Source organism: Pongo abelii, chromosome 8 (genome assembly GCF_028885655.2).
Source record: "Pongo abelii isolate AG06213 chromosome 8, NHGRI_mPonAbe1-v2.0_pri, whole genome shotgun sequence".
Lineage (NCBI taxonomy): Eukaryota > Metazoa > Chordata > Mammalia > Primates > Hominidae > Pongo > Pongo abelii.
Window position 1 is genome coordinate 109,456,202 of NC_071993.2, and position 21,934 is coordinate 109,478,135.

General features: G+C 47.6%; 2 protein-coding genes across 13 annotated transcripts in view; one reads left to right on the plus strand and one right to left on the minus strand.

The window, feature by feature from the left end:
- Positions 1-15,307, minus strand: part of ACTR1A (actin related protein 1A) — a 23,308-nt gene extending 8,001 nt beyond the window's left edge. Inside the window, exons 1-4 of the mRNA XM_002821103.4 lie at positions 15,176-15,307; positions 3,276-3,340; positions 1,775-1,850; positions 862-987 (exon numbers count right to left, since the gene is read on the minus strand). Coding sequence (XP_002821149.1) covers positions 862-987; positions 1,775-1,850; positions 3,276-3,340; positions 15,176-15,223 — 315 coding nt within the window. The 5' untranslated portion in view covers positions 15,224-15,307. The remainder of the gene's footprint in view (positions 1-861; positions 988-1,774; positions 1,851-3,275; positions 3,341-15,175) is intronic.
- Positions 14,873-21,934, plus strand: part of SUFU (SUFU negative regulator of hedgehog signaling) — a 132,760-nt gene continuing 125,698 nt past the window's right edge. For 5 of the 12 annotated variants that reach the window (XM_054521629.2, XM_024253080.3, XM_063727123.1 and 2 more), the window contains exons 1-2: positions 16,460-16,909; positions 21,734-21,868. In XM_054521629.2, the coding sequence (XP_054377604.1) occupies positions 16,728-16,909; positions 21,734-21,868 (317 nt within the window). In that variant the 5' untranslated portion in view covers positions 16,460-16,727. Of the gene's footprint in view, positions 15,563-16,363; positions 16,910-21,733; positions 21,869-21,934 lie in introns of those variants that run through there. The other 7 variants (XM_054521625.2, XM_054521623.2, XM_054521628.2 and 4 more) reach the window with 6 other exon arrangements.

Here is a 21,934-nt window from a genome sequence, read left to right on the forward strand (position 1 = left end):
AGCTGAGGCAGGAGAATCATTTGAATCCGGGAGGCAGAGTTTGCAGTGAGCCTAGATCACGCCATTGCACTCCAGCCTGGCCAACAAGAGCAAAACCCCACCACACACACACACACGCGCACACACACACACACACACACACACACAAATTAGCCGGGCATGGTAGGGGGTGGGGCTGAGATGGGATTACTTGAGCCCAGGAGGTCGAGGCTGCAGTGAGCTATTGCACTCCAGTCTGGGTGAAAGAAGTTAATGAGCACAGGCTTTGAATTCTAAAAGACATAGGTCTGAATTCCATCTCTACCCTTTGTTCACTAGGTGACCTTGGAAATACCACTTGGCTTTTCTTTTTTTTTTTTTTGAGACGGAGTCTCGCTCTGTCGCCTAGGCTGGAGTGCAGTGGCGCAATCTCGGCTCGCTGCAAGCTCCGCCTCCTGGGCTCACGCCATTCTCCTGCCTCAGCCTCCGGAGTAGCTGGGACTACAGGCACCCGACACCACGCCCGGAGAATTTTTTGTATTTTTAGTGGAGACAGGGTTTCACCGTGTTAGCCAGGATGGTCTCGATCTCCTGACCTCATGATCCACCTGCCTTGGCCTCCCAAAGTGCTGGGATTACAGGCATGAGCCACCGCGCCCGGCCACGACTTGGCTTTTCTGAACTTGTTCCCTTGTTTGTAAAATGAGATAATACTACCTATATCTCATAGGAATGGTGTTAAGATTAAATCTGAATATGCCTGAAAATCAAATGGCTCCAGCACTCTTGGCAGTGATCATCATCCTCCTCATCATCTCTAGGGTAGGAGTTTGACACAGCTTTGCATACCCTACAGGAGTGCCCTACACACAGGATCCTCACCTCCTCTGAGAAAGTCTGCAGCTGGTCCTTAGAATAGACATATTGCCAAATGCGTTCCATGTCGTTCCAATCCTTGACGATGCCATGCTCCATGGGATAGCGGATTGAAAGCAGACCTCGGTGCTCCTGAGAAAAGAGAACAGGACTTGCGACTGCAGTCAGGCTCCGCCCAGGACCCTGCTCTCCCAAGACTGAGCAGTGCAAGCTGAATCCCTCGCAAAGAAGCCTCAGCTTCCTGAGCTCCCACCCTGCTGTCCTTGCCCAGGGCTAAGGGTGGGCACTCATTCTCCAAGGCTATGTACTGTTTGCTGCAAACTGCCCTCATTCCCGAGGAGCCAGCAAAGCAGGGGGCTTCTGCATTTCCATGGCCCCTCAGGTGCCTCTAGGGCAAGTGGCAGGAGGCATCTTCCTCATTGCCTGGTTGAAGGACACAATCTCCTGGCTCCCACCTCTGGGCCTCAGCACTTGAAGCCAAGGATGGCAACAGCGATTCTGCTATCTGCTTACGAGAGGCTGCGTGAGGGCTCTGCCAAAGCTGTGCGAATTAACTCATCCCTAGGGTACCCCAGCCAGGATCTCCCCACTGAATATTTTTTGTGAAAAAAATAATAAACACAGTAAATTTGATCACTGACAAGGCAGTGACAGAATGCAGAAGACAACAGCCCTGTTTTCTAGACTGGTCTCAGTGTGTCCCAAAGTGAGGTCCCAGGTATTTCTTCTCCAAGACCACAGGCTGTTCCTGGGAAAAATAAACCACCTAAGCCTAGGATGAGAGAATCAAAAAGGAGATTTTCAGAGAAAGTTGCCCCTTTTACTTATGAGTATGTCCAAATGTTGGGACATGTTCCATGTGGTGAATAATGAAGGTCCTCTGCTGGCTTGAGGCTTGTTCTGTAGGCGTGGGAATTACCTCGGCTTTGGGGCCAATGAAGATGTCGCCTTCAAGGGCTCCTGCCATGACACGAACGTGCTTGGGTCGGCCCACACTAGAAAAGACAGTGAGGAGGACCATCATTTTTCATTTCATGACAGAACACAGGAAGGATGTATAGATGTACATACACACTCAAATTCTACTGAGATTATCTTCGAGGAGTGAAGTCACAGTTGATTTTGGTTTTCTTCTTTATACTTTTCTGTATTTTCCACAATTTCTAAAATGAACATGTATTATATTATTTATATATTGTTTCATATTTTATATTTATTATAAATTATGAAAACAAATTTTTAGAGTATTCAATACCTCTAGTTCTTCTCTTTCTCCAGTGTATGCACAGACCAAGAAAGATGAGGAAATGAGAATTTCTAAAGGAGTGATTAACTCAAAACATTTTAGTATCCTTAGTCCCCTTCCCAGGACATCTGAGTAAAACTGTGATGCTGGGCCGGGCTCGGTGGCTCACGCCTATAATCCCAGCACTTTGGGAAGGTGAGGCAGGTGGATCATTTGAGGTCAAGAGTTTGAGACCAGCCTGGCCAACATGGTGAAACCCCATCTCTACTAAAAATACAAACATTAGCTGGGCGTGATGGCACATGCCTATAATCCCAGCTACTTGGGAGGCTGAGGCACGACAATCACTTGAACCTGCAAGGCAGGAGTTGCAGTGAGCTGAGATTGCGCCACTGCACTCCAGCCTGGGCTACAGAATGAGACTCCGTCTCACAAAACAAAACAAAAAAACTGTGATGCTATAGATCGGACAGATAGCCTCTTCCTTTCCCTGCCCCTTTAAGCCCTTCCTGTAAGCCTCTGTGCTCTTCTCCTGCCTGCAGTCTCTCTGCCTTAGGAGGAAAGTTCTGAGAAACTACTCATTAAGATAGTAGAAGGGCTGTAATCCCAGCACTTTGGGAGGCCGAGGCAGGCGGATCACGAGGTCAGGAGATCAAGACCATCCTGGCTAACACGGTGAAATCCCGTCTCTACTAAAAATACAAAAAAATTAGCTAGGCATGGTGGCGGGCGCCTGTAGTCCCAGCTACTCGGGAGGCTGAGGCAGGAGAATGGCGTGAACCCGGGAGGCGGAGCTTGCAGTAAGCCAAGATCACACCACTGCACTCCACCCTGGGCAACAGAGCGAGACTCCGTCTCAAAAAAAAAAAAAAAAAAAAAAAAAAAAAAGATAGGTTAAATGTTAATCCCCAGCCTGGGTGATAGGAGAATTTTAAAAGGAGGGCTCGACCAAGAGGCAATCCTCTAAAGCAGTGAGTTATCAATGATAAAATTTTTTAGCATCAGATAAAATTGGATTTTTAAAAAGAGGCCTCTTGTCTGTGCCTCTCAAATTGTACCACGTAGACAACTGTTCTCCTTTGTTGACTCCAAACCCGGCTCCTGTTCCTTATAGGGCTGGGCCTGTAACAAAGCTGATGAGCCTCCAAAATGTCTAAGCTACAGAATGACTTACTAGTTTGGAAAGCAGTATTTGGGGATCTGATCACCAGCAAAACCAGCTTTAATCACACCGGATCCCTGAGGAAAGAGGAGAGAGAATGAGGAGTCAGAACTATCACAAATACAAAAGGAAAAATACATTATATGGTATCATTTTTATTTGAGAAAAGAAAGCGGCCGGGCGCAGTGGCTGACACTTGTAATCTCAACACTTTGGGAGGCAGAGGCAGGAGGATCACTTGAGGTCAGGAGTTTGAGACAAGCCTACCCACCATGGTGAAACCCTGTCTCTAGTAAAAATACAAAAATTAGCCAGGCGTGTTGGCAGGCACCTGTAGTTCCAGCTACTTGGGAGGCTGAGGTGGGAGAATCACTTGAATCTGGGAGGCAGAGGTTGCAGTGAGCCAAGATTGTGCCACTGCACTCCAGCCTGGGTGACAGAGTGAGACTCTGTCTCACAGGAAAAAAAACAAAAAACCTAATATTTGTATATAATATATACATTTATTTGAACCTAGAAAAAGGTGAATGCACACCAAAAACGGAAGTGGAAATAGGATGGTGAGGAGGATTCTCACTGTATACTCAACCGTATTGTGTGAGTTTTCTGCAGTCTCTGACTCTTCTACATTGAATATGTTTTGCTTTGGGAATTAAAAATACTAGTAATAAAGGGAAGAAAAAGACAGAAAACCTGGGGAAAGAAGAAGGTACCTAGAAGCATCAAAGCAGCCAAGTTCAGGAACATAAGGTGGAAAAAGCACATGACTCCTTGTTACACCACCCTGGGGTGCTTTTAACCTACTTTCCCGGCTCAGACCTGAACTCTCCCAGCTTCCAGGGCCTCTGTGACAGACACCGCCATGAGCACTGTCATGCTTGAAATGGACTCCCATGGAACACGTGCTGTCTGGTTCTTATCACAAGGGCAGAGCACTATGCTTTGGGAGATTTTTGTTGTTGTTTTCTTTTTAACTATGCTTTCCTTTTACTCCTTGGTCTCCTGATGGTAAAGAGAAGCAAAGACTAAAGCCTACTCTGAGAATAGAAGAGAACCACAGTCCTGCTGCTCCAACACTTGGTATGTCGAGTGAGGTGTCCAGAAAAGAATCTGAGTTCTCCCAGCATCTCAGGTACCACCCAGGGCCCAATCAATGTAAACACTGACTCTAGACAGAGACCAACCCTGTGCAGGACAGATGTCAAGGCTTAGTATTGCTTGTAGATACACCCTGTCCTCTTCCTTTTTTTTGAGATGGAGTCTCTTTCTGTCGTCCAGGCTGGAGTACAGTGGTGCAATCTGGGCTCACTGCAAGCTCTGCCTCCCAGGTTCACGCCATTCTCCTGCCTCAGCCTCCTGAGTAGCTGGGACTACAGGTGCCCACCAGCACGCCCGGCTAATTTTTTTGTATTTTTTTTTTTAAATTAGAGAAGGATTTCACCGTGTTAGCCAGGATGATCTCAATCTCCTGACCTCGTGATCCGCCCGCCTTGGCCTCCCAAAGTGCTGGGATTACAGGTGTGAGCCACCGCGCCCGGCCTTTTTTTTTTTTGAGACAGAGTCTCCGTCTGTCACCCAGGCTGGAGTGTGGTGGCACAATCTCGGCTCACTGCAACCTCCGCCTCCTGGGTTCAAGTGATTCTCCTGCCTCAGCCTCTTGAATAGCTGGGATTACAGGCGCGCACCACCATGCCTGGCTAATTTTTGTATTTTTAGTGGAGATGGGGGTTTCACCATGTTGGTCAGGCTGGTCTCGAACTCCTGACCTTGTGATCCACCTGCCTCGGCCTCCCAAAGTGCTGGGATTACAGGCATGAACCACCGTGCCCGGCCTCCTCTTCCTTCTTAACTCTTCTACCACCACACCTGATATCCTCACCCTTCTAACCCAACATGGTTTGCAGCTGCACCCGTAGCTGGGGCAAGCCTTTTCCTGCTGCCTGTTGACCACTCTCCTGGGGTGGAGTGTGGTATTTCCTGACCCCACTCTGCAAGCACTGAACACACCAGCAGACTCTAAGTAGCCAAGGTTATCTGCACCAAAGGCTTCCCAGCAACATGCCTGCTTCCCTCCTTGACTCTCTTATTCCTGCTCTTCTGCAGGAAGAGGGGGAGTGAGACTGGCCATCTGGTGCTTGCCTTTGGCAAGACAGAGGTTGGTGGAGGAAGCAAGTGGTTGAAGGAAGCTGGGCGTGGTGGCTCACGCCTGTAATCCAGCACTGTGGGAGGCCGAAGCGGGGCAGATCACATGAGGCCAGAGAGTTCAAGGCCAGCCTGGCCAACATGGCAAAACACTGCCTTTACTACAAATACAAAAATTAGCCAGGTGTGCTACACGTCTGTAATCCCAGCTACTCAGGGAGGCTGAGGCAGGAGAATCACTTGAACCCAGGAAGTGGAGGTTGCAGTGAGCCAAGATCGCACCACTGCACTCCAGCCAGGGAGACAGAGTGAGACTCCACCTCAAAAAAAAAAAAAAAAAAGTGGTTGAAGGGCGGAGAAAGTGGTATGAGAGGAGAGCAGGGCAGCCAGTTCTCTAAGGGAGCAGGAACCTTTGCCAACAGAAGAGAGTGAAAACAGAAGACAATGTGCAAACTCATTGGACTGGGCAGTACAACAAGGAGCCTGGAAAAAGTGCAGCTGTCAAGTGAGCTGAAAGACTGGGAAGGAGGGGGAATTTGCCTACAAACCCAAGGGCTCTGAGAGCAAGGCACGGACAGGCAAGAAGGGAACTCCTAGAACTTGTTTGCTCAGTCTTCCAATGATTGCTCACTGCCTTCATCTGGGTGTGGTGATGCCAACAGACTAATTGGGTCTCCCGGCAGAGGTTAAAAAACAAGAGAGGATGAAATCTGTCCTTCAGACCCTGGATATTTTTAAGAGATGATTTTCCTGGGTATTTGATTTTTAGTTTACAAGCAAAAGGACTAGAGTCTGGGTAAACAGGCAGATTATGAAGTCAGATTTGTTTTTTCTTCTCTGTCCTTCCTAGCAAAGAGTATAAAAGGCCCAGTTCAAATATCATCACCTTCCTCCTGAAGAAACATCCCCAATTGGAATGAATGATCATCTTCCTATTATCTCACAGCAAATCTCCATTACCTGCACCACAAGGTGGCATGCACTTCATTCTGCTTTCTATTACAATGTAAGGTTTCCACTTTTGTCTCTTTTCAGTCGAAGTTCCTTAAGGCTAAAGTACATTTCGGCAGTATCTGGCATTTGCTGGGTACTCAACAGATGCTGGCTGAGTAAAATTAAAATCAAGTGCAAATGACTGGCAGATAGAACCTAAAGTATGGAACCTGAATGACCAGCTGAAATGACAGAAGCCCCAGGCAGAGGCGGTTCAGGAAAGGGGAAAGCAGCACTGGGAGTGATGCACAAGGTGGAACCAGACCCAGCGTGTCCTTGCAGCCCCCAAGCAGGCCTGCCAGGCCAGTCGTAGGGTGAAGAATCAGTGGAGAATGAGGAGCAGCTGAGCTGCCTCAATTCTGCTCAAGCCACACAAATTCTGCTCAAGAGCATACAAAAGGGTTATGTCCATTTCTTTAACAGTATGTACAACTAGGAACTGTGTACCTGGCAAATAAGCTGCCACTGTCTTTGTTATTCACTCTGGCAAGGCCAAATGAAAAAATGTCTGGTAGAGACTTTTTGAGTAGTCTCGGCTGGGTGTGGTGACTCATGCCTATAATCCAAGCACTTAGGAAGGCCGAGGCAAGCAAATCACTTTGAGGCCAGGAGTTTGAGACCAGCCTGACCAAAATGGAGAAACCCCATCACTACAAAAAATACAAAAATTAGCTGGGTATGGTCGTTGTGCGCCTGTGGTCCCAGCTACTCAGGAGGCTGAGGTCAGAGGATCACTTGAGTCTGGGAGGTCAAGGCTGCAGCAAGCTGTAATTGCACTGCTGCACTCCAGCCTGGATGACAGAGTAAGATAAGACCCTGTCTGGAAACCAACCAACTAACCAAACAAACAAACAAAAAGTATGGCTGGGTGCGGTGGCCCACGCCTGTCACCTCATCACTTTGGAAGGCAGATGCAGGAGGATTGCTTGAGGCCAAGAGTTCGAGAGACCAGCCTGGGCAACATGGCAAAACACCATCTCTACAAAATATTTATTTTAATTTTAATTTTTTTGAGATGGAGTCTGGCTCTGTCACCCACCTAGAGTACAGTGGTACAATCTCGGCTCACTGCAACCTCCGCCTCCTGGATTCAAGCGATTGTCCTGTCTCAGCCTCCTGAGTAGTTGTGGTTACAGGTGTGCGCCACTACGCCAGGCTAATTTTTGTATTTTTAGTGTAGATGGGGTTTCACCATGTTGGCCAGGCTGGTCTCGAACTCCTGATCTCAAGTGATCCACCCGCCTTAGTCTCCCAAAATGCAAGGATTACAGGCATGTGCCACCATACCAGGCCTACAAAATATTTAAAAATTACTTGGGCATGGTGGTGCGGGTCCATAGTCCCTGCTACTTGGGAGGCTGAGCCCAAGAGGTCAGGGCTGCAGTGAGCCCTGATCTCGCCACTGCACTCCAGACTGGGCGACAGAGTGAGCCTCTGCCTCAAAAAATATATATAAAAAATTCAAAATAAGGCCAGGCGCAGTGGCTTACACCTGTAATCCCAGCACTTTGCGAGGCCAAGGGGGGCGGATCACGAGGTCAGGAGATTGAGACCATCCTGGCTAACACGGTGAAACCCCGTCTCCACTAAAAAGTACAAAAAATTAGCCGGGCGAGGTGGTGGGCGCCTGTAGTCCCAGCTACTCAGGAGGCTGAGGCAGGAGAATGGCGTGAACCCGGGAGGCAGAGCTTGTAGTAAGCTGACATTGCGCGACTGCACTCCAGCCTGGGCGACAGTGCGAGACTCCACCTAAAAAAAAAAAAAAAAAAATTAGCCGGGTGTGGTGGCACGTGCCTGTAGTCCCAGTACTCGGGAGGCTGAGGCAGGAGAATCTCTTGAACCCACGCAGGGGAGGTTGCAGTGAGCCGAGATTGCACCACTGCAATTTAGCCTGGGCGACAGAGACAGCCTCCGTCTCAAAATAAATAAATAAATAAATACACGATTTTTTTTTTTTTTTTTCTGATACGGAGTCTTGCTCTGTCGCCCAGGCTGGAGTTCAGCGGCGCAATCTCGGCTCACTGCAAGCTCCGCCTCCCGGGTCCAAAGCCATTCTCCTGCCTCAGCCTCTGGAGTAGCTGGGACCACAGGCGCCTGCCACCACACCTGGCTAATTTTTTTGTATTTTTATTTTATTTATTTTATTTTGAGACGCAGTCTCGCTCTGTCGCCCAGGCTGGAGTCCAGTGGCGCGACCTCGGCTCACTGCAAGTTCCGCCTCCCGGGTTCATGCCATTCTCCTGCCTCAGCCTCCCGAGTAGCTGGGACTACAGGTACCCGCCACCACGCCCAGCTAATTTTTTGTATTTTTAGTAAAGATGGGGTTTCACCATGTTAGCCAGGATGGTCTCGATCTCCTGACCTCGATAAATACACAAATTTTTAAAAATCAGAATATCTGGCAACACTAGGCCCGTATTCCTGCATGGGGACAATTGGATAGAAAGGAGAAGCAGTTAACATTTTGGTCAGGCATGCTCAATTCAATGCACCTTTCAGATTTCCCAGCCTGGAAGAGGTGCCTTTCAGGCTATTCTCTCTCTTCTCTTTTGAGTATATTTCCATTCCTGCTTGGCCTCTGCAGGCATTGAGTTTGAGATCCCTATTCTAGGCATTTCCAGTCACTAATTGGTGATGTTTCTTCTTCCACATGGTATCTGATTTCTTTTTTATCCTCAGAGGACTTAGCTCAGTGTGAAGCACATCCTTGGCTTGCAAAATATCCATAATTGAACGTGAAAATATCTTTGTAAGTCACCTCTTCTTCACCTTTTCTGTCAAGCTAGGGATGGATTCTTGCTGAAGCTGTACAACCAACAGCCTGAATATCACACTGCAAGTGACAGTGTTAGATAAATACATTGACTTCATTTCCTCAGCTAATTCTAGTGTCCCTAAAAACTTAAGTGAATCAGCATTAGTAGGATCAGAAAAGCTGATAACAAATTGTAAAAGAAAAATTTTTTCAGACAGTTAGTGAAATCTGAACATTGACTAGATAACTGATAAGATTAAGGGGTTCTTGTTAATTTGATTAGGCATGATAATAGTATATTGATTATGTTTTTAAATGAGTGTGGGGCTGGGCGTGGTGGCTCACGCCTATAATCCCAGCACGTTGGGAGGCTGAGGTGGCTGGATCCTTTGAGGCCAGGAGTTCGAGATCAGCCTGGCCAACATGGCAAAACCCCGTCTCTACTAAAAATACAAAAATTAGCTGGGCATGGTGGTGCGTGCCTGTAGTCCCAGCTACTCAGGAGGCTGAAGCAGGAGAATCACTTGAGCCAGGAGGTTGCAGTGAGCATCACTGCACTCCAGCCCGGGTGACACAGCAGACTCCATCTCAGGAAAAAAAAAAAAGAATGTGGGAGAGGGAAATGGGCAGGAATGTAGTTGAAAAGATTGGCCAAGAGTTTGATAACTGTTACAGCTAGGTGAACGTATGGATGTTCCTTACACTATTCCTTCTCCTTTTGTATGTTTGAAATTGCTATAATAAAAAGAAATAACAGTAAGATGATAGCACTTAAGTAAACTTTCAAAACACAAACAGCACACTCCCCTACCAAACTTAAAATGCATATGCACATAAAATCATGGATGGATCTAGGCATGGTGGCTTGCTCCTCCTATACTCCCAGCTACTTGGGAGGCTGAGGCAGGAGGTTTGCTTGAGCTCAGGAGTTTGAGGCTGCAGTGAGCTACGACTGCAACACTGCACTCTAATCTGGGTGATAGAGTGAGACCTTATCTCTAAAAAAAAATTTAAAAACAAATAATAATTAAAAATTTAAAAAAATCATAGGTGGAAAGGAGCACAATTTTTTTTTTTTTTAAAGAGATGGGGGTCTTGCTGTATTGCCCAGGCTGGCCTTGAACAACACAATTTTCCTGACTTATCTTCCTGAGTATAAAAGGAGGACAATTTTATGATGATGGTTGTTTTGCGGGTTATTTGTAAAACAGAGAGAAAGGATAGGGTTGCCAGGCACAGTGGCTCATGCCTGTAATCCCAGCACTTTGGGAAGCTGAGGTGGGAGGACTGCTTCAGCCCAGGAGTTGTAGATCAGCCTGGGGAACACAGGGAGACCCCATTTCTACAAAAAAAAAAAAAAAAAAAAAAAAAAGCTGAGCAGGTGGTACATGGCTGTAGTCCCAGCTACTTGGGAGGCTAAGGTGGGAGGATTGCTTAAGCTTGGCAAGTTGAGGCTGCAGTGAGCTTTGATTGTGCCACTGAGCCCCAACCTGGGCAACAGAGTGAGACCTTGTCTCAAAAAAAAAAAAAGATAGGGTTGTGGAGGGGTACAAAGAGTCTTCAATTATATCTGTAATGTTTTATTTCCTTAAAACATGAAGGTGGATGGGACCACTAAAGCAAAAAAAATACTGAAGCAAATATGGCAACGTCAATATTTATTAAATCTGGGTAGTAGACACATGCTACCTGGGTGCTTGTTATATACCACACCGAATTTTTCTGTATGTTTAAAGTATCTCTCTCTCTTTTTTTTTTTTTTAAAGGGGGCTGAAGCAGCACAACATCCAAAGCAAAACAAACAAATGCTTAGCTTATTGTTGAACTTCTGAAGAGCCTGCATTTAGGTCCATATAGTCACAAAGACAGTTTTAAGTTTGACAAGAACGTTGATCCATTTTAGGTTTAGGCAAAACTGTAAACTTAGAGTTTTTTTTTTTTTGTTTTTTTTTTTTTTAAATAGGCTGGAGTGAGGTGCACGATCTCACTGCAGCCTCAAACTCCTGGGCTCAAGTGATTCTCCCATCTCAGCCTCCTACAAGTGCATGCCACCAAGCATGCCTGGCTAATTTTTTTTTTTTTTTTAAAGTAGAGATGAAGTCTCACTATGTTGCCCAGGCTGGTCTCTAATTCCTGGGCTCAAACGATCTTCCAGCCTTGGCTTTCCAAAATGCTGGAATTACAGGAGTAAGCCACCACATTTGGCCTGGATCTTAGGAAAAATTTGAGTTTCAGAATAAACATGGTATTCTGATCAAAGTGTAGTCCTCAAAATGTGGCCTAGGAGCTGCTCCCATCTTACACTATTCTCTGTGATATGTCTTTGGGAAGAAATGACTTATATTTGGTTTTAAAAAATACCTATCATCATAAAGCTTCTCGGGTGATTAAAAAAAATACCTATCACTTTATTGTTGTCATTAAAGCACTCACCTACCTGCCCCTCCATTTTCCTCATTAAATTCTGATGAAATGACTTGATGCCAGAGTAAGATGAAAGGAGTGGTCACAATTGTCTTATGATTGGGAAAGGCTGTGAACCTAATGGGGCTCTTTCCCTGCTTTCTTTCTCCTGCATTCTTTTGATTATACTCTTCTTGGCCCATAAATAAAGTGTAACAACATGTTAAGCTATAGAGTTAACATAGCTAGTGATACATTATTCTCATTATATGTAATAAGTTGTCTCAGGTATTTCAAATAATGTTTCCTATACATCTACCATCTTGAAAATAATAAAAACAAAATGACCCCCCCCAAATGTTAAACAGCAAGGACTACCTGAGACCCCAAATGTAAAAATGTGTCAGATATTCAGCAAATACTAATAGGAAAATGACTTAAGTTTCTCCTACTTCACCTTTTGGCAGAAATACTGGCATAATAAAGGACATGTTTTCCCAGAGGGGGGAAAAAAAAAGACAAGTCAATTCTTTAAATCTTGAAACTAAAAATGCATCACTGCTGTAATGCATTTCGAAACATACTACCAGGAAAGAGAAAGAAAAAAACTAAGACGCATTAGTGTAAGTGATATTAAAGAAAATGGCCAGAGATGGAACTCCTGCCTAGCAATTCAAGAAGCAAAGGAGCTGGTGGGATAGACAGGTTGTTCCTTCTGCATTGCTGATGAAAACAGGAAATTGAATTTCTATATATTTTTCCTTTTTACAACTAAGAAGGCAGAAGAAGCACAAAGAGCCTGGCTAAAGACAGAAATCATAGTGCTCTCTGAAAATCAACATCAAGAACAAAAAGTCCTACTCAATTATCTGCAGTAACTAACTAGAGAAAACTCCCCATCTTTTCTTTATTTAGGAATATCTTTGTTACTTTGATAGAGATATTCAGTCATTCATCCAATCACCCATCAATCCAATGAAAAAACATCTATTGAGCACACAGAGGTGCCAGACCCTAGGTATACTGTGTGTGTGTAGAGAGAAGTGGTTGAAGTGAGACTAAAGGAATATCATCTTTCTTAAATTTTTTTTTCCAACACCACTAAACCTGTGGGAGAATATCATCTTTTTCCACAAGGATTTAATAGTCTAGTGAAGGAGACAAAAAGATCCTCTCAAAAATGAAGTATCTGGGCCGGGTGTGGTGGCTCATGGTTGTAATCCCAGCACTTTGGGAGGCCGAGGCGGGTGGATCATTTGAGGTCAGGAGTTCAGGACAAGTCTGGCCAATATGGTGAAACCCCATCTCTACTAAAAATACAAAAATTAGGCCGGGCGCGGTGGCTCACGCCTGTAATCCCAGCACTTTGGAAGGCCGAGGTGGGCGGATCACGAGGTCAGGAGATCCAGACCATCCTGGCTAACACGGTGAAACCCCATCTCTACTAAAAATACAAAAAATTAGCCGGGCGAGGTGGCGGGCGCCTGTAGTCCCAGCTACTCGGGGGCTGAGGCAGGAGAATGGCGTGAACCCGGGAGGCGGAGCTTGCAGTGAGCTGAGATCGCGCCACTGCACTCCAGCCTGGGCGACAGTGAGACTCCGTCTCAAAAAAAAAAAAAAAAAAAAACAAAAATTAGCCAGGCGTGGTGGTGCACATCTGTCATCCCAGCTACTTGGGAGTCTAGACTGGAGAATCTCTTGAACCTGGAGGCGGAGGCTGCAGTGAGCTGAGATCGCACAATTGCACTCCAGCCTGGGTGACAAAGCGAGATCCTGTTCCCTCCACCCCCCACACCAAAAAAAGAGGTGTCTCTGCCAGGCACGGTGGCTCAGGCCTGTAATCCCAGCACTTTGGGAGGCCAAGGTAGGAGAATCGCAACAGCCCAGGAGTTTGAGACCAGCCTGGACAACATGGCGAAACCCTTCCTACAAAAAATACAAAAATTAGCCGGGGTGGTGGCGCGTGCCTGCAGCCCCAGCTACTCGAGAGGCTTAAGCGGGAGGATCACTTGAGCCCAGGAGGTTGAGGCTGCAGTGAGCTGTGATCGCGCCACTGCATTTCAGACTCAGCAACAGAGCGAGACCCTGTCTCCAAAAAAAAAAAAGAAAAAAAAAAAGAGCTGTCTCATTGAGCTCAATCCTGCCCCTTTCTAAAGGGGAATAATAAAAACAAAATACCCCTGGAGAGAAGGAAAATGTAATGAAAACAACAACAAAAATATATTGGAAAAAGCGAGCAACTTGGAACTGGATCTCAGTCTGATGACTGGCTCCTCAATTCCTAAACTGGATGGTTTGAAATCTGTTATTTAACATCCCTGCATACACTGGGGATAGTAATTCCTATCTACCTAACAGAGCTGAAGCTTAAGCGAGAATATTGTAATATGCCTAAGGTCCCAAGAGCTGAATCAACAAAGGGAATCTGACAGAGTCAGCTTACAACAGAGGGAACTGGTATTTTTGCCTCAACGGAGGGACCTACAAGGGACACAGAAAGGGATCAATCTCTGTGGGACCAAAGCTTTGAATCGAAGGCAGAAATGCAGTCGTTTTACAGTTTTCTCCTTTCCCCCCAAAATAAGAGCAGTATTTAGATTCTTTCTATTGGTCAATATTGATGCTTCTGCATGGTGCTGCTGGCAAAAGGGATGACGGATAAAGTACTGGATTTAGGGCACCTCTGCTATGTGACCTTGGGCTCACGTTACTTCTTCGCGCTTCAGTTTTCTCACCGGTAACACGAAGATCAAAGTTCCTTTTAAACTATGCGTCCAGTTTTTGTGAGGATTCAACTCGAATGTATGTGAAAACGCCCTGGAAGCGCTAGAGCGCCAGGCAAATATTAAGTTTGGTAATTTTTCCCCCTAAGAACTAGGCGTTCCAAAGAGGAGGACAACCTCTCTGCTTGCTTTGTCATTCTCCTTTCTTCTCGACCTTTATCAACTTTGTAATTTATAATCACAGTAATAGCTGACATCCTACAGCAGTTTCTGGCACCAGATTCTCGGGCCCCACCCAGATCCATACCACCAAGCCGCAGCGCCGGCTGAGACCGAAGGAAAACTTAGCCATTCTCCACCCGCGGGCGGGCACTTGCCTTTAGGCCCCACCACCCAGAGTCCCGGAAGCCAATCCCCACAGCCCTGGAGCACTGCCCCGCCCCTTCAAGAGGGAAAACAATATGGCGGCCAGGAAGAACGGCAGGGGCGTGAGCCAATCACCGCAGAGGCCTAGCCTCATCCGGCAAGGCTAAGAGGCGGTATCATTGGCCAAGATGGATAGCCAGAGCAACCAATAGAGCGATCGGAAACGGAGGAGAGGGCGGGCGACGGGCTCTCACACAGCGGTTAAGGCCCCTAGAGCCAAGGGCCCAAGAACTGGCTTGGACTATAACTCTTTCCTTTATCCACTCCAGAGTTCTCCATCCCACTTTCGCTGGCTGGCCGCCTTGCCTGCGGACTATGTGATAAGGGGAGGAAGGAGGCGGCTGTGGCTGAACGCGCCTGACAGGCCGGGCCAGTGACAAAGAGCCGGCGGCTCAGGCTGAACCCCGGGAAGCGATCCTTTCGAGGAGGAGAGCCCAAGTCCCCTTATAGATAGGAAAGACGCAACTCACGTTGTCGATCACGACAGGCTGGTTGGCGATCACATCGTAGGACTCCATGGCAGAGGAATCTCTCCTTCTGGGGAAGGAACTGCTCAGCCGGGTCCGCCGCTAGCGCCACTGACACGCATGCGCAGTCTAGCCGCCGGTTCAGGGCGGCGAGGGAGCGGCCCAACCTCGCCTCTGAAGAACTACAATCCCCAGCAAGCTTTGCGCCTGGGTCAGCGCTCTAGCTTGCTTTGTTGCCAGCCTAGTTTAAGATTGGGAGTCGCATTTCCCATGCACAGTACCCTGGGATTTGTGGTCTCCCTAGATTAAACAGCCAGAGACACAGGTTGATGGTCATGTTGCATGCCTGGATCTGTAGTCCCTTTGATGGAGTTCGCAGTGCATGCTGAGGTATGTAGTCTTCTCGAGTACTTGTCTGTAGTTCGGTTTGGATTGGTCGTAATTCATGGATGTTTGGATTTTGCAGATCAGCCCTGCCACTCCCCCCAACGTTCCCTTAGACAATATAAGGTTCTCATGTTTTTATTTGGATCTGTAAGACTTTAATAAACATCTCCTAGCACCTCACACTCTAACAAAAAGGAAATGTTAACACACGTACGCGAGAGGACATATTCCTACAACAAAGGAAAACAATTTAAATTGCATAAAATTAGCTTTAAGTTAAAAACCTGTATATTGTCGTTGCCTTTTGCATTTTCTTTTTTTCTGCATAACAGGCTAACATTGATCCGAAGATTGGCAATTGGAACTACTAGTATAGGTAATCTTTTGGTCATTAAAACATCATCTAAGGGTTTCAGAAACTGCTGTAGTATCTCTTTAATTTTCATAAGGAGCTAGAATTGACATTGATGGTGGAGAAAATGGAGGTGAAGAGAGGTTATGTGTCACTGCTTTCAAATGAGCCCAGTGTATTTTTTTCTCTGGATTATGTTCTCCCCCAGCCCCTTTGAAATTTCGGGGACCTTTTTGTCAATAGCCCTAGAAAACATTAGATTTATTATCATCTATTAATACTAACGCCCCATGGATGAATGAATCAATCCATTGTCAGATTTATGTTTAAATCCTAGTTAGCAGCGCGTCAGCAAAACAGTAATAAATCCTTTGTTGGCGCACTTCTCGGTGCTTTCGTGGGACCCTAGCACCTCAGAGGGTGCTCAGCATCTCTAAACTTGGGTTCCTCCTAACACTAGGGGGAGACCAAGAGCCTTGGGACACTCCCAACACAGGGAGGGGAGGCGGGGCCTATTGTCAAGTCACGCCTTCCCTGCCTGTGGCTGGCACAGACATTAGCCAATGGGTGCTTGGATAGGGCGCGCCGGCGCCCCGCCCCCCTGAGCGCCCCGCCGCCCCGAGGCACCCTCTGGCAGACTCGGCGGCGGCTACAGCCTGGGCGGACGGTGCGCCGTGCGCAGGCGCGGAGCTAGACCTCGCTGCAGCCCCCATCGCCTCGGGGAGTCTCACCCACCGAGTCCGCCCGCTGGCCCGTCAGTGCTCTCCCCGTCGTTTGCCCTCTCCAGTTCCCCCAGTGCCTGCCCTACGCACCCCGATGGCGGAGCTGCGGCCTAGCGGCGCCCCCGGCCCCACCGCGCCCCCGGCCCCTGGCCCGACTGCCCCCCCGGCCTTCGCTTCGCTCTTTCCCCCGGGACTGCACGCCATCTACGGAGAGTGCCGCCGCCTTTACCCTGACCAGCCGAACCCGCTCCAGGTTACCGCTATCGTCAAGTACTGGTAAGCTCTGGGCCGCGGGGAGACGGACAGGCGCGGGCTGGAAAGGGTTAAAGCGCCGAGGGCGAAGCAATTTGTGGGAGGTGGGAGGAGGGGTAGAGAATGGTTAAAGCACTCTGAAGGAGGGCTTCCTGCTGCGAGGGAAGGAGTTAAGGCTCAAGTTGGGAATGGGGACAAAGGGGTTAACGGAACCCGTGGGTAGTGAGGGGTTAACCGGGATTAGGAGAATAGAGTGAGGACTGGGGGTGTGTGTAGGAGCAGAGGGGGGAACGGCAGGAGCGAGGGAACTGTAAACGTGGTGAAAAGAGGGGGCGCCTGTAGGGGGTCATTAGTGGGCGAGAGGAAGCCAAGCGGGGGCGGCTGAAGTGGGATGGGACAGGCGAGGCGGGGCCTGGGGAGCATTTGAGAGGGCTTTGGAGGAGCGAGGCCGATGAAGCTCAGAGGGCACGAGACTGCATAGGATGGGGGGGTTCGAGGGGCCCAGGGCTCTCCTGTGGTGGGTAGGAGGGCCAAAGATGAGGGCCTGGTGCTTGTGGAGAGATGAGGAGGAGGTCTCCTTTTGATACCTTCCCGATGAGCTCAGACGTCGTATCAGGGCAAAGCTTTTGCTTTTGAAGTTTGACGGAGCAGCTCTTCCTGATAAACTTTTTGCTTACTCTGCACTGTTCTCTTTCTCCGTGCAGAGCTTCCTCCTAGCTCTGCAGTTGCTTTGCTTTAGGACATTAGGTAGAGAGAACCATGATTTGGCTTAGGATTGAAGGGGACCACAGTTTCCCACCTCCAGTTGGAAATAAATGATGGAGACTCTGGGACCTCAGCAGGGAGGAATTGTGCAGTGGGACATTAAGAGGAGCTTCTTGGCCATGGCCTGCAGTTTCTCCGGGGAGCTGAGAGTAACCCTCAAGTAGCTTTAGGATAGGAATGGTCTTTTCTAATTTCACATTCCTGTTTGCAGCCTGTTTCTTCCTTCAGCATTTGGGCAAAACAGATGTTCTGGGGACTCTGGAAAAGAACCTGTCCTCAAGGTCTTGCTGGACCAAAAACTGAGATATTGGTTGAAACTGTCCAGGACCACATTCATGCAGGCATTGTGTTAGATGATCTTCAATGAGTCTTGAAAGACTGTTTTGCAGCTGCTTGGGAGTGTAGCCAAAGGGTAGACCTGAAGGGGCAAGTGGACATCTTTGCTGGTTACCTCTCCTTTTGGGACTGAGTCTTCCTCCTGGTGAAAACCTGTTACTTCCCCTGGACATGGGTGTCAGTAGGCTGTGCAGGGCTGAGGCCAGCTGCCTGTGTCAATGGGAGGATGCCAAGAGGCCAACAGTGTGGAGAGCCTGGGGACCAGCCACCTGCTGTCTAGGGAGGGTTGTAGGGAACAGTCTCCTCTGTCAGAGTAGCTGGGAGGAGGTGGAACTGGTGTCGCAGTCCTCTCTGGCTGGCGAACTGTTCTCTGGTTGAGAGGAGTTGTTGAAGAGCGCTTCTGAGTGGAAAGCAGCTCTTGCTAGCTTAATGACCCATTCTCATTGTGCCTTTATATTTAACTATGTGTTGTGATGAACTTGTTGTCGTGTGTCATGAGAAAAGTGGGCCTGGGCTGGGCACGGTGGCTCATGCCTGTATTCCCACCACTTTGGGGAGCCTTGAGGATCCCTTGAGGCCAGGAGTTCAAGACCAGTGTGGGCAACATATCCAGACCCTATCTCTGTTATCTGGAAAAAAAACAAAAAAGAAGTGGGCCTGGCTTTGCCATGCTGTTTGTTCAGGCCTCATTTGAGTGTGAGGAGAAATCCCTACACAGATTCAGGCAACTATTTTTATGTCACCCAAGTAGCCATAAAGGATAGAATTGTATGTAAAAGGTATGAAAGCATGTGCAAAGGACTAAGGGCAATTTTTTTTTTCCTTCCTGCTGCAAGCTTGTTAAGAGCCATATCTTCAGAGATGGGCTAACATGTGACAGTGAAGAAAAGGGATTATACAGCACTTTGTGAAAGCCCTTCCTAGATGCCGAAAAATATAAAGAGAAACAGCACAGTGACTGGTACTTTCTTTTTTTTTTTTGAGGCAGAGTTTTGCTCTGTCACCCAGGCTGGAGTGCAGTGGCACAATCTTGGCTTACTGCAACCTCTGTCTCCCGGTTTCAAGCGATTCTCGTGCCTCAGCCTCCCAAGTAGCTGATATTACAGGCACATGCCACCTTGCCCAGCTAATTTTTGTATTTTTAGTAGAGGCAGAGTTTCACCATGTTGGCCAGGCTGGTCTCGAACTCCTGACCTCAACTGATCAACCCACCTCGGCCTCCCAAAGTGCTGGGATTACAGGCGTGAGCCAGTGCGCCCAGCCATCAGTGACTGGTACTTTCTAAGATGCGGAGGGGTTTGCAAAAATAAGATCCTGAAATTCATTTATATTCCTCACATTTGGGATCCCACGAAGTTTCTAGCAGGATGACTGACCCAGGCTGTCTGGGTCTGTCTGTGGCCCAGGGTAGCTTGGGATTCATTTTGCAATAGCAGTGTGGCTCTGTGGCTGGTGATCCCTGAGTAGTGGGGACATTCTAACTGAAAGCTGAGACTTTGGTGAGCAAGGATCAAAGCAGAGAGGCAGAACCTGTACTCATGGCCCACTTCAGTCCTGCAACTGCCCTGCGGAGAGAAGTTGGGTGTTCAAGGAATTAAGATGAGGGATGCCCTGGGACCTTGGATAACATCATTTGCTAAGTGTAAAATATGATTTTTTCCCACATACTCATCTGGCCTCTGAGTAGTAAGTAAACAGAATACACTGTGCTTGGGGACAGGGTTAATTTTGTCTGACTCTTGGTAGTTCCTTGCAGTTGGAGTTTTAAGGTTAAGCTTCTCTCCTTGATGTGACACCTTGTGGGAGACTTGGTGAGGAAGAGGGCTGCAGGGATGCTGCAGATGGAGCAGAGAATGGTGAACACAGTTTTGCAGCTTGGTGCGGGATGGACCTAGGCTGTAGGGGGGCAGGTTTGGAAATTTGCAGCAGGAAACTGGAGCAGGTATGGGGCCTGTAGTGGCTCCCATCTGCTCTGGAGTTCTGTAGCTCTAATGGGGTCTTTCCAGGGATCTCTATTCTTTTCTTTCTTCCCTTGCCCCACAAACTTTTCTAAATCCAACCTGTTATAGAATTTAGTCAAGTGATTTGTTGAAATCAGTTAAGGCAGACATGGAGAGTTGTCCCTCTTCCTCTGTTGAAATGCTAAGCTATTTGTAGCAACTTTCTTACAAGTTCTATAAATAACTTAGCATTTCCTAGCAGAGAATAGGGATTTCTACAAAGGCAAATAATATCCTGGTAAGAGAGGACGAAACAAGACCAACTGGTTTTAAATAGTGTTTAAATTGCCTGGTGCCGGCACCATTGACTGGGATCACTTGTAACATGTCTTTTATTTGATTGTTAGCTTTCCGCCAGCATGCTATCCCAGTTGCAAAGTGTACTCCATCGATGTCCCAGGGGCAGGTGAAGCTTTTGCAGTCTGTGGAATGGTCAGATGTTTGAGGCAGCTCAAATGCTGTGTTTGTGGGCTAAATGCAGACTTCCTTCCACTGATGGTTTCTATTTGATCTATTTCTCTAGCTACCAAAATTTCTTATCCGTTGTTTTTTTTTTTTTTTTTTAGACAAAGTCTCAGTCTGTCGCCCAGGCTGGAGTGCAGTGGCGCAATCTCGGCTCCCTGCAACCTCTGCCTCTGTTGTTCAAGCGATTCTCCTGCCTCAGCCTCTCAAATAGCAAATAGCTGGGATTACAAGCACCTGCCACCACACCCGGCTAATTTTTTGTATCTTTAGTAGAGATGGGGTTTCACCATGTTGGCCAGGCTGGTCTCAAACTCCTGACCTCAAGTGATCCACCCACTTGGGCCTCCCAAAGTGCAGAGATTACAGGTGTGAGCCACCGTGCCCGGCCAAAACAGGATTTTTTTTAAAAAGCACTGATTACTAAAGGGAACTCTTATTGTATTAAATCCTCAGAGTGAGATAATAACTGAATGTCTTCCTCAACTCCTTCTCAGTTGAATGGTGGGGGAAATGTAATGTGGTCCTGAGAGGCCCCAAATCATTTGCCATCCCAGCTCTACCTTTGAGGTGGCAGTCTCTCCTGGGATCATTTTCTGGGTGCAGATGCTCACAGGGCGCAGTTTGATTCCTGCTGCAGTTCTCTGTGCAGAACTAAGTTAAGCCTAAGTTTGGCCTTTGTCACTTGCAATGATAAGAGAACAGCTTTGGTCTATGGGGTGCAGGCTGGTGTCTGCACGGACTAGAGGCTTTGGGTTTGTTTAGAACAAACTGTAATTAACATAGGGCACAATATAGTCTTTCAGGAATTAGCTATCTAAGAGGCTGGAGTGGAGCAGAGCCTCTGCTTCCAGGAACAATGCCCACTGGGGATGCTCGGGATGGTCTTTCAACAGAGGCCAATTGATTGACTGATGTACCTCTTGCCTTGAAGCTTGGCATGTATACAGGCACCACAGAAGAGAGATAATCCCTGCCAATCTCATTTGGGATCGGTAATTTGAAACAGGAGAAAGCAAAATGGGTAACCACCCAGTCTGTTTTATTTCTAAAAGAGGCCCAGTCTTTCAGGGGTAGGAGAAGGGAGACTCTTGGGTTGCAGAGTTGGGCAGCCTTAGCTGTCCATCCCTTAGTCTCATTCTGGAGAGATGCGGCCTCTCTTTAGTTACCTTTTACCCAGGTTCCTCCAGGATGGGTCCTTTAGGTTTACAAAGTAGAGTGCCTTAGCTTGACATTTTCTGATTTCCAGGCTTACACTAACACCCCTGTGTTTTGTTTTTTGCAGGTTGGGTGGCCCAGACCCCTTGGACTATGTTAGCATGTACAGGAATGTGGGGAGCCCTTCTGCTAACATCCCCGAGCACTGGCACTACATCAGCTTCGGCCTGAGTGATCTCTATGGCGACAACAGAGTTCATGAGTGAGTATATGCCACCTGTTCTTTATCCAGAGCCTTATTCCTGAGGTCTTCCTGAGCAGGGGTGAC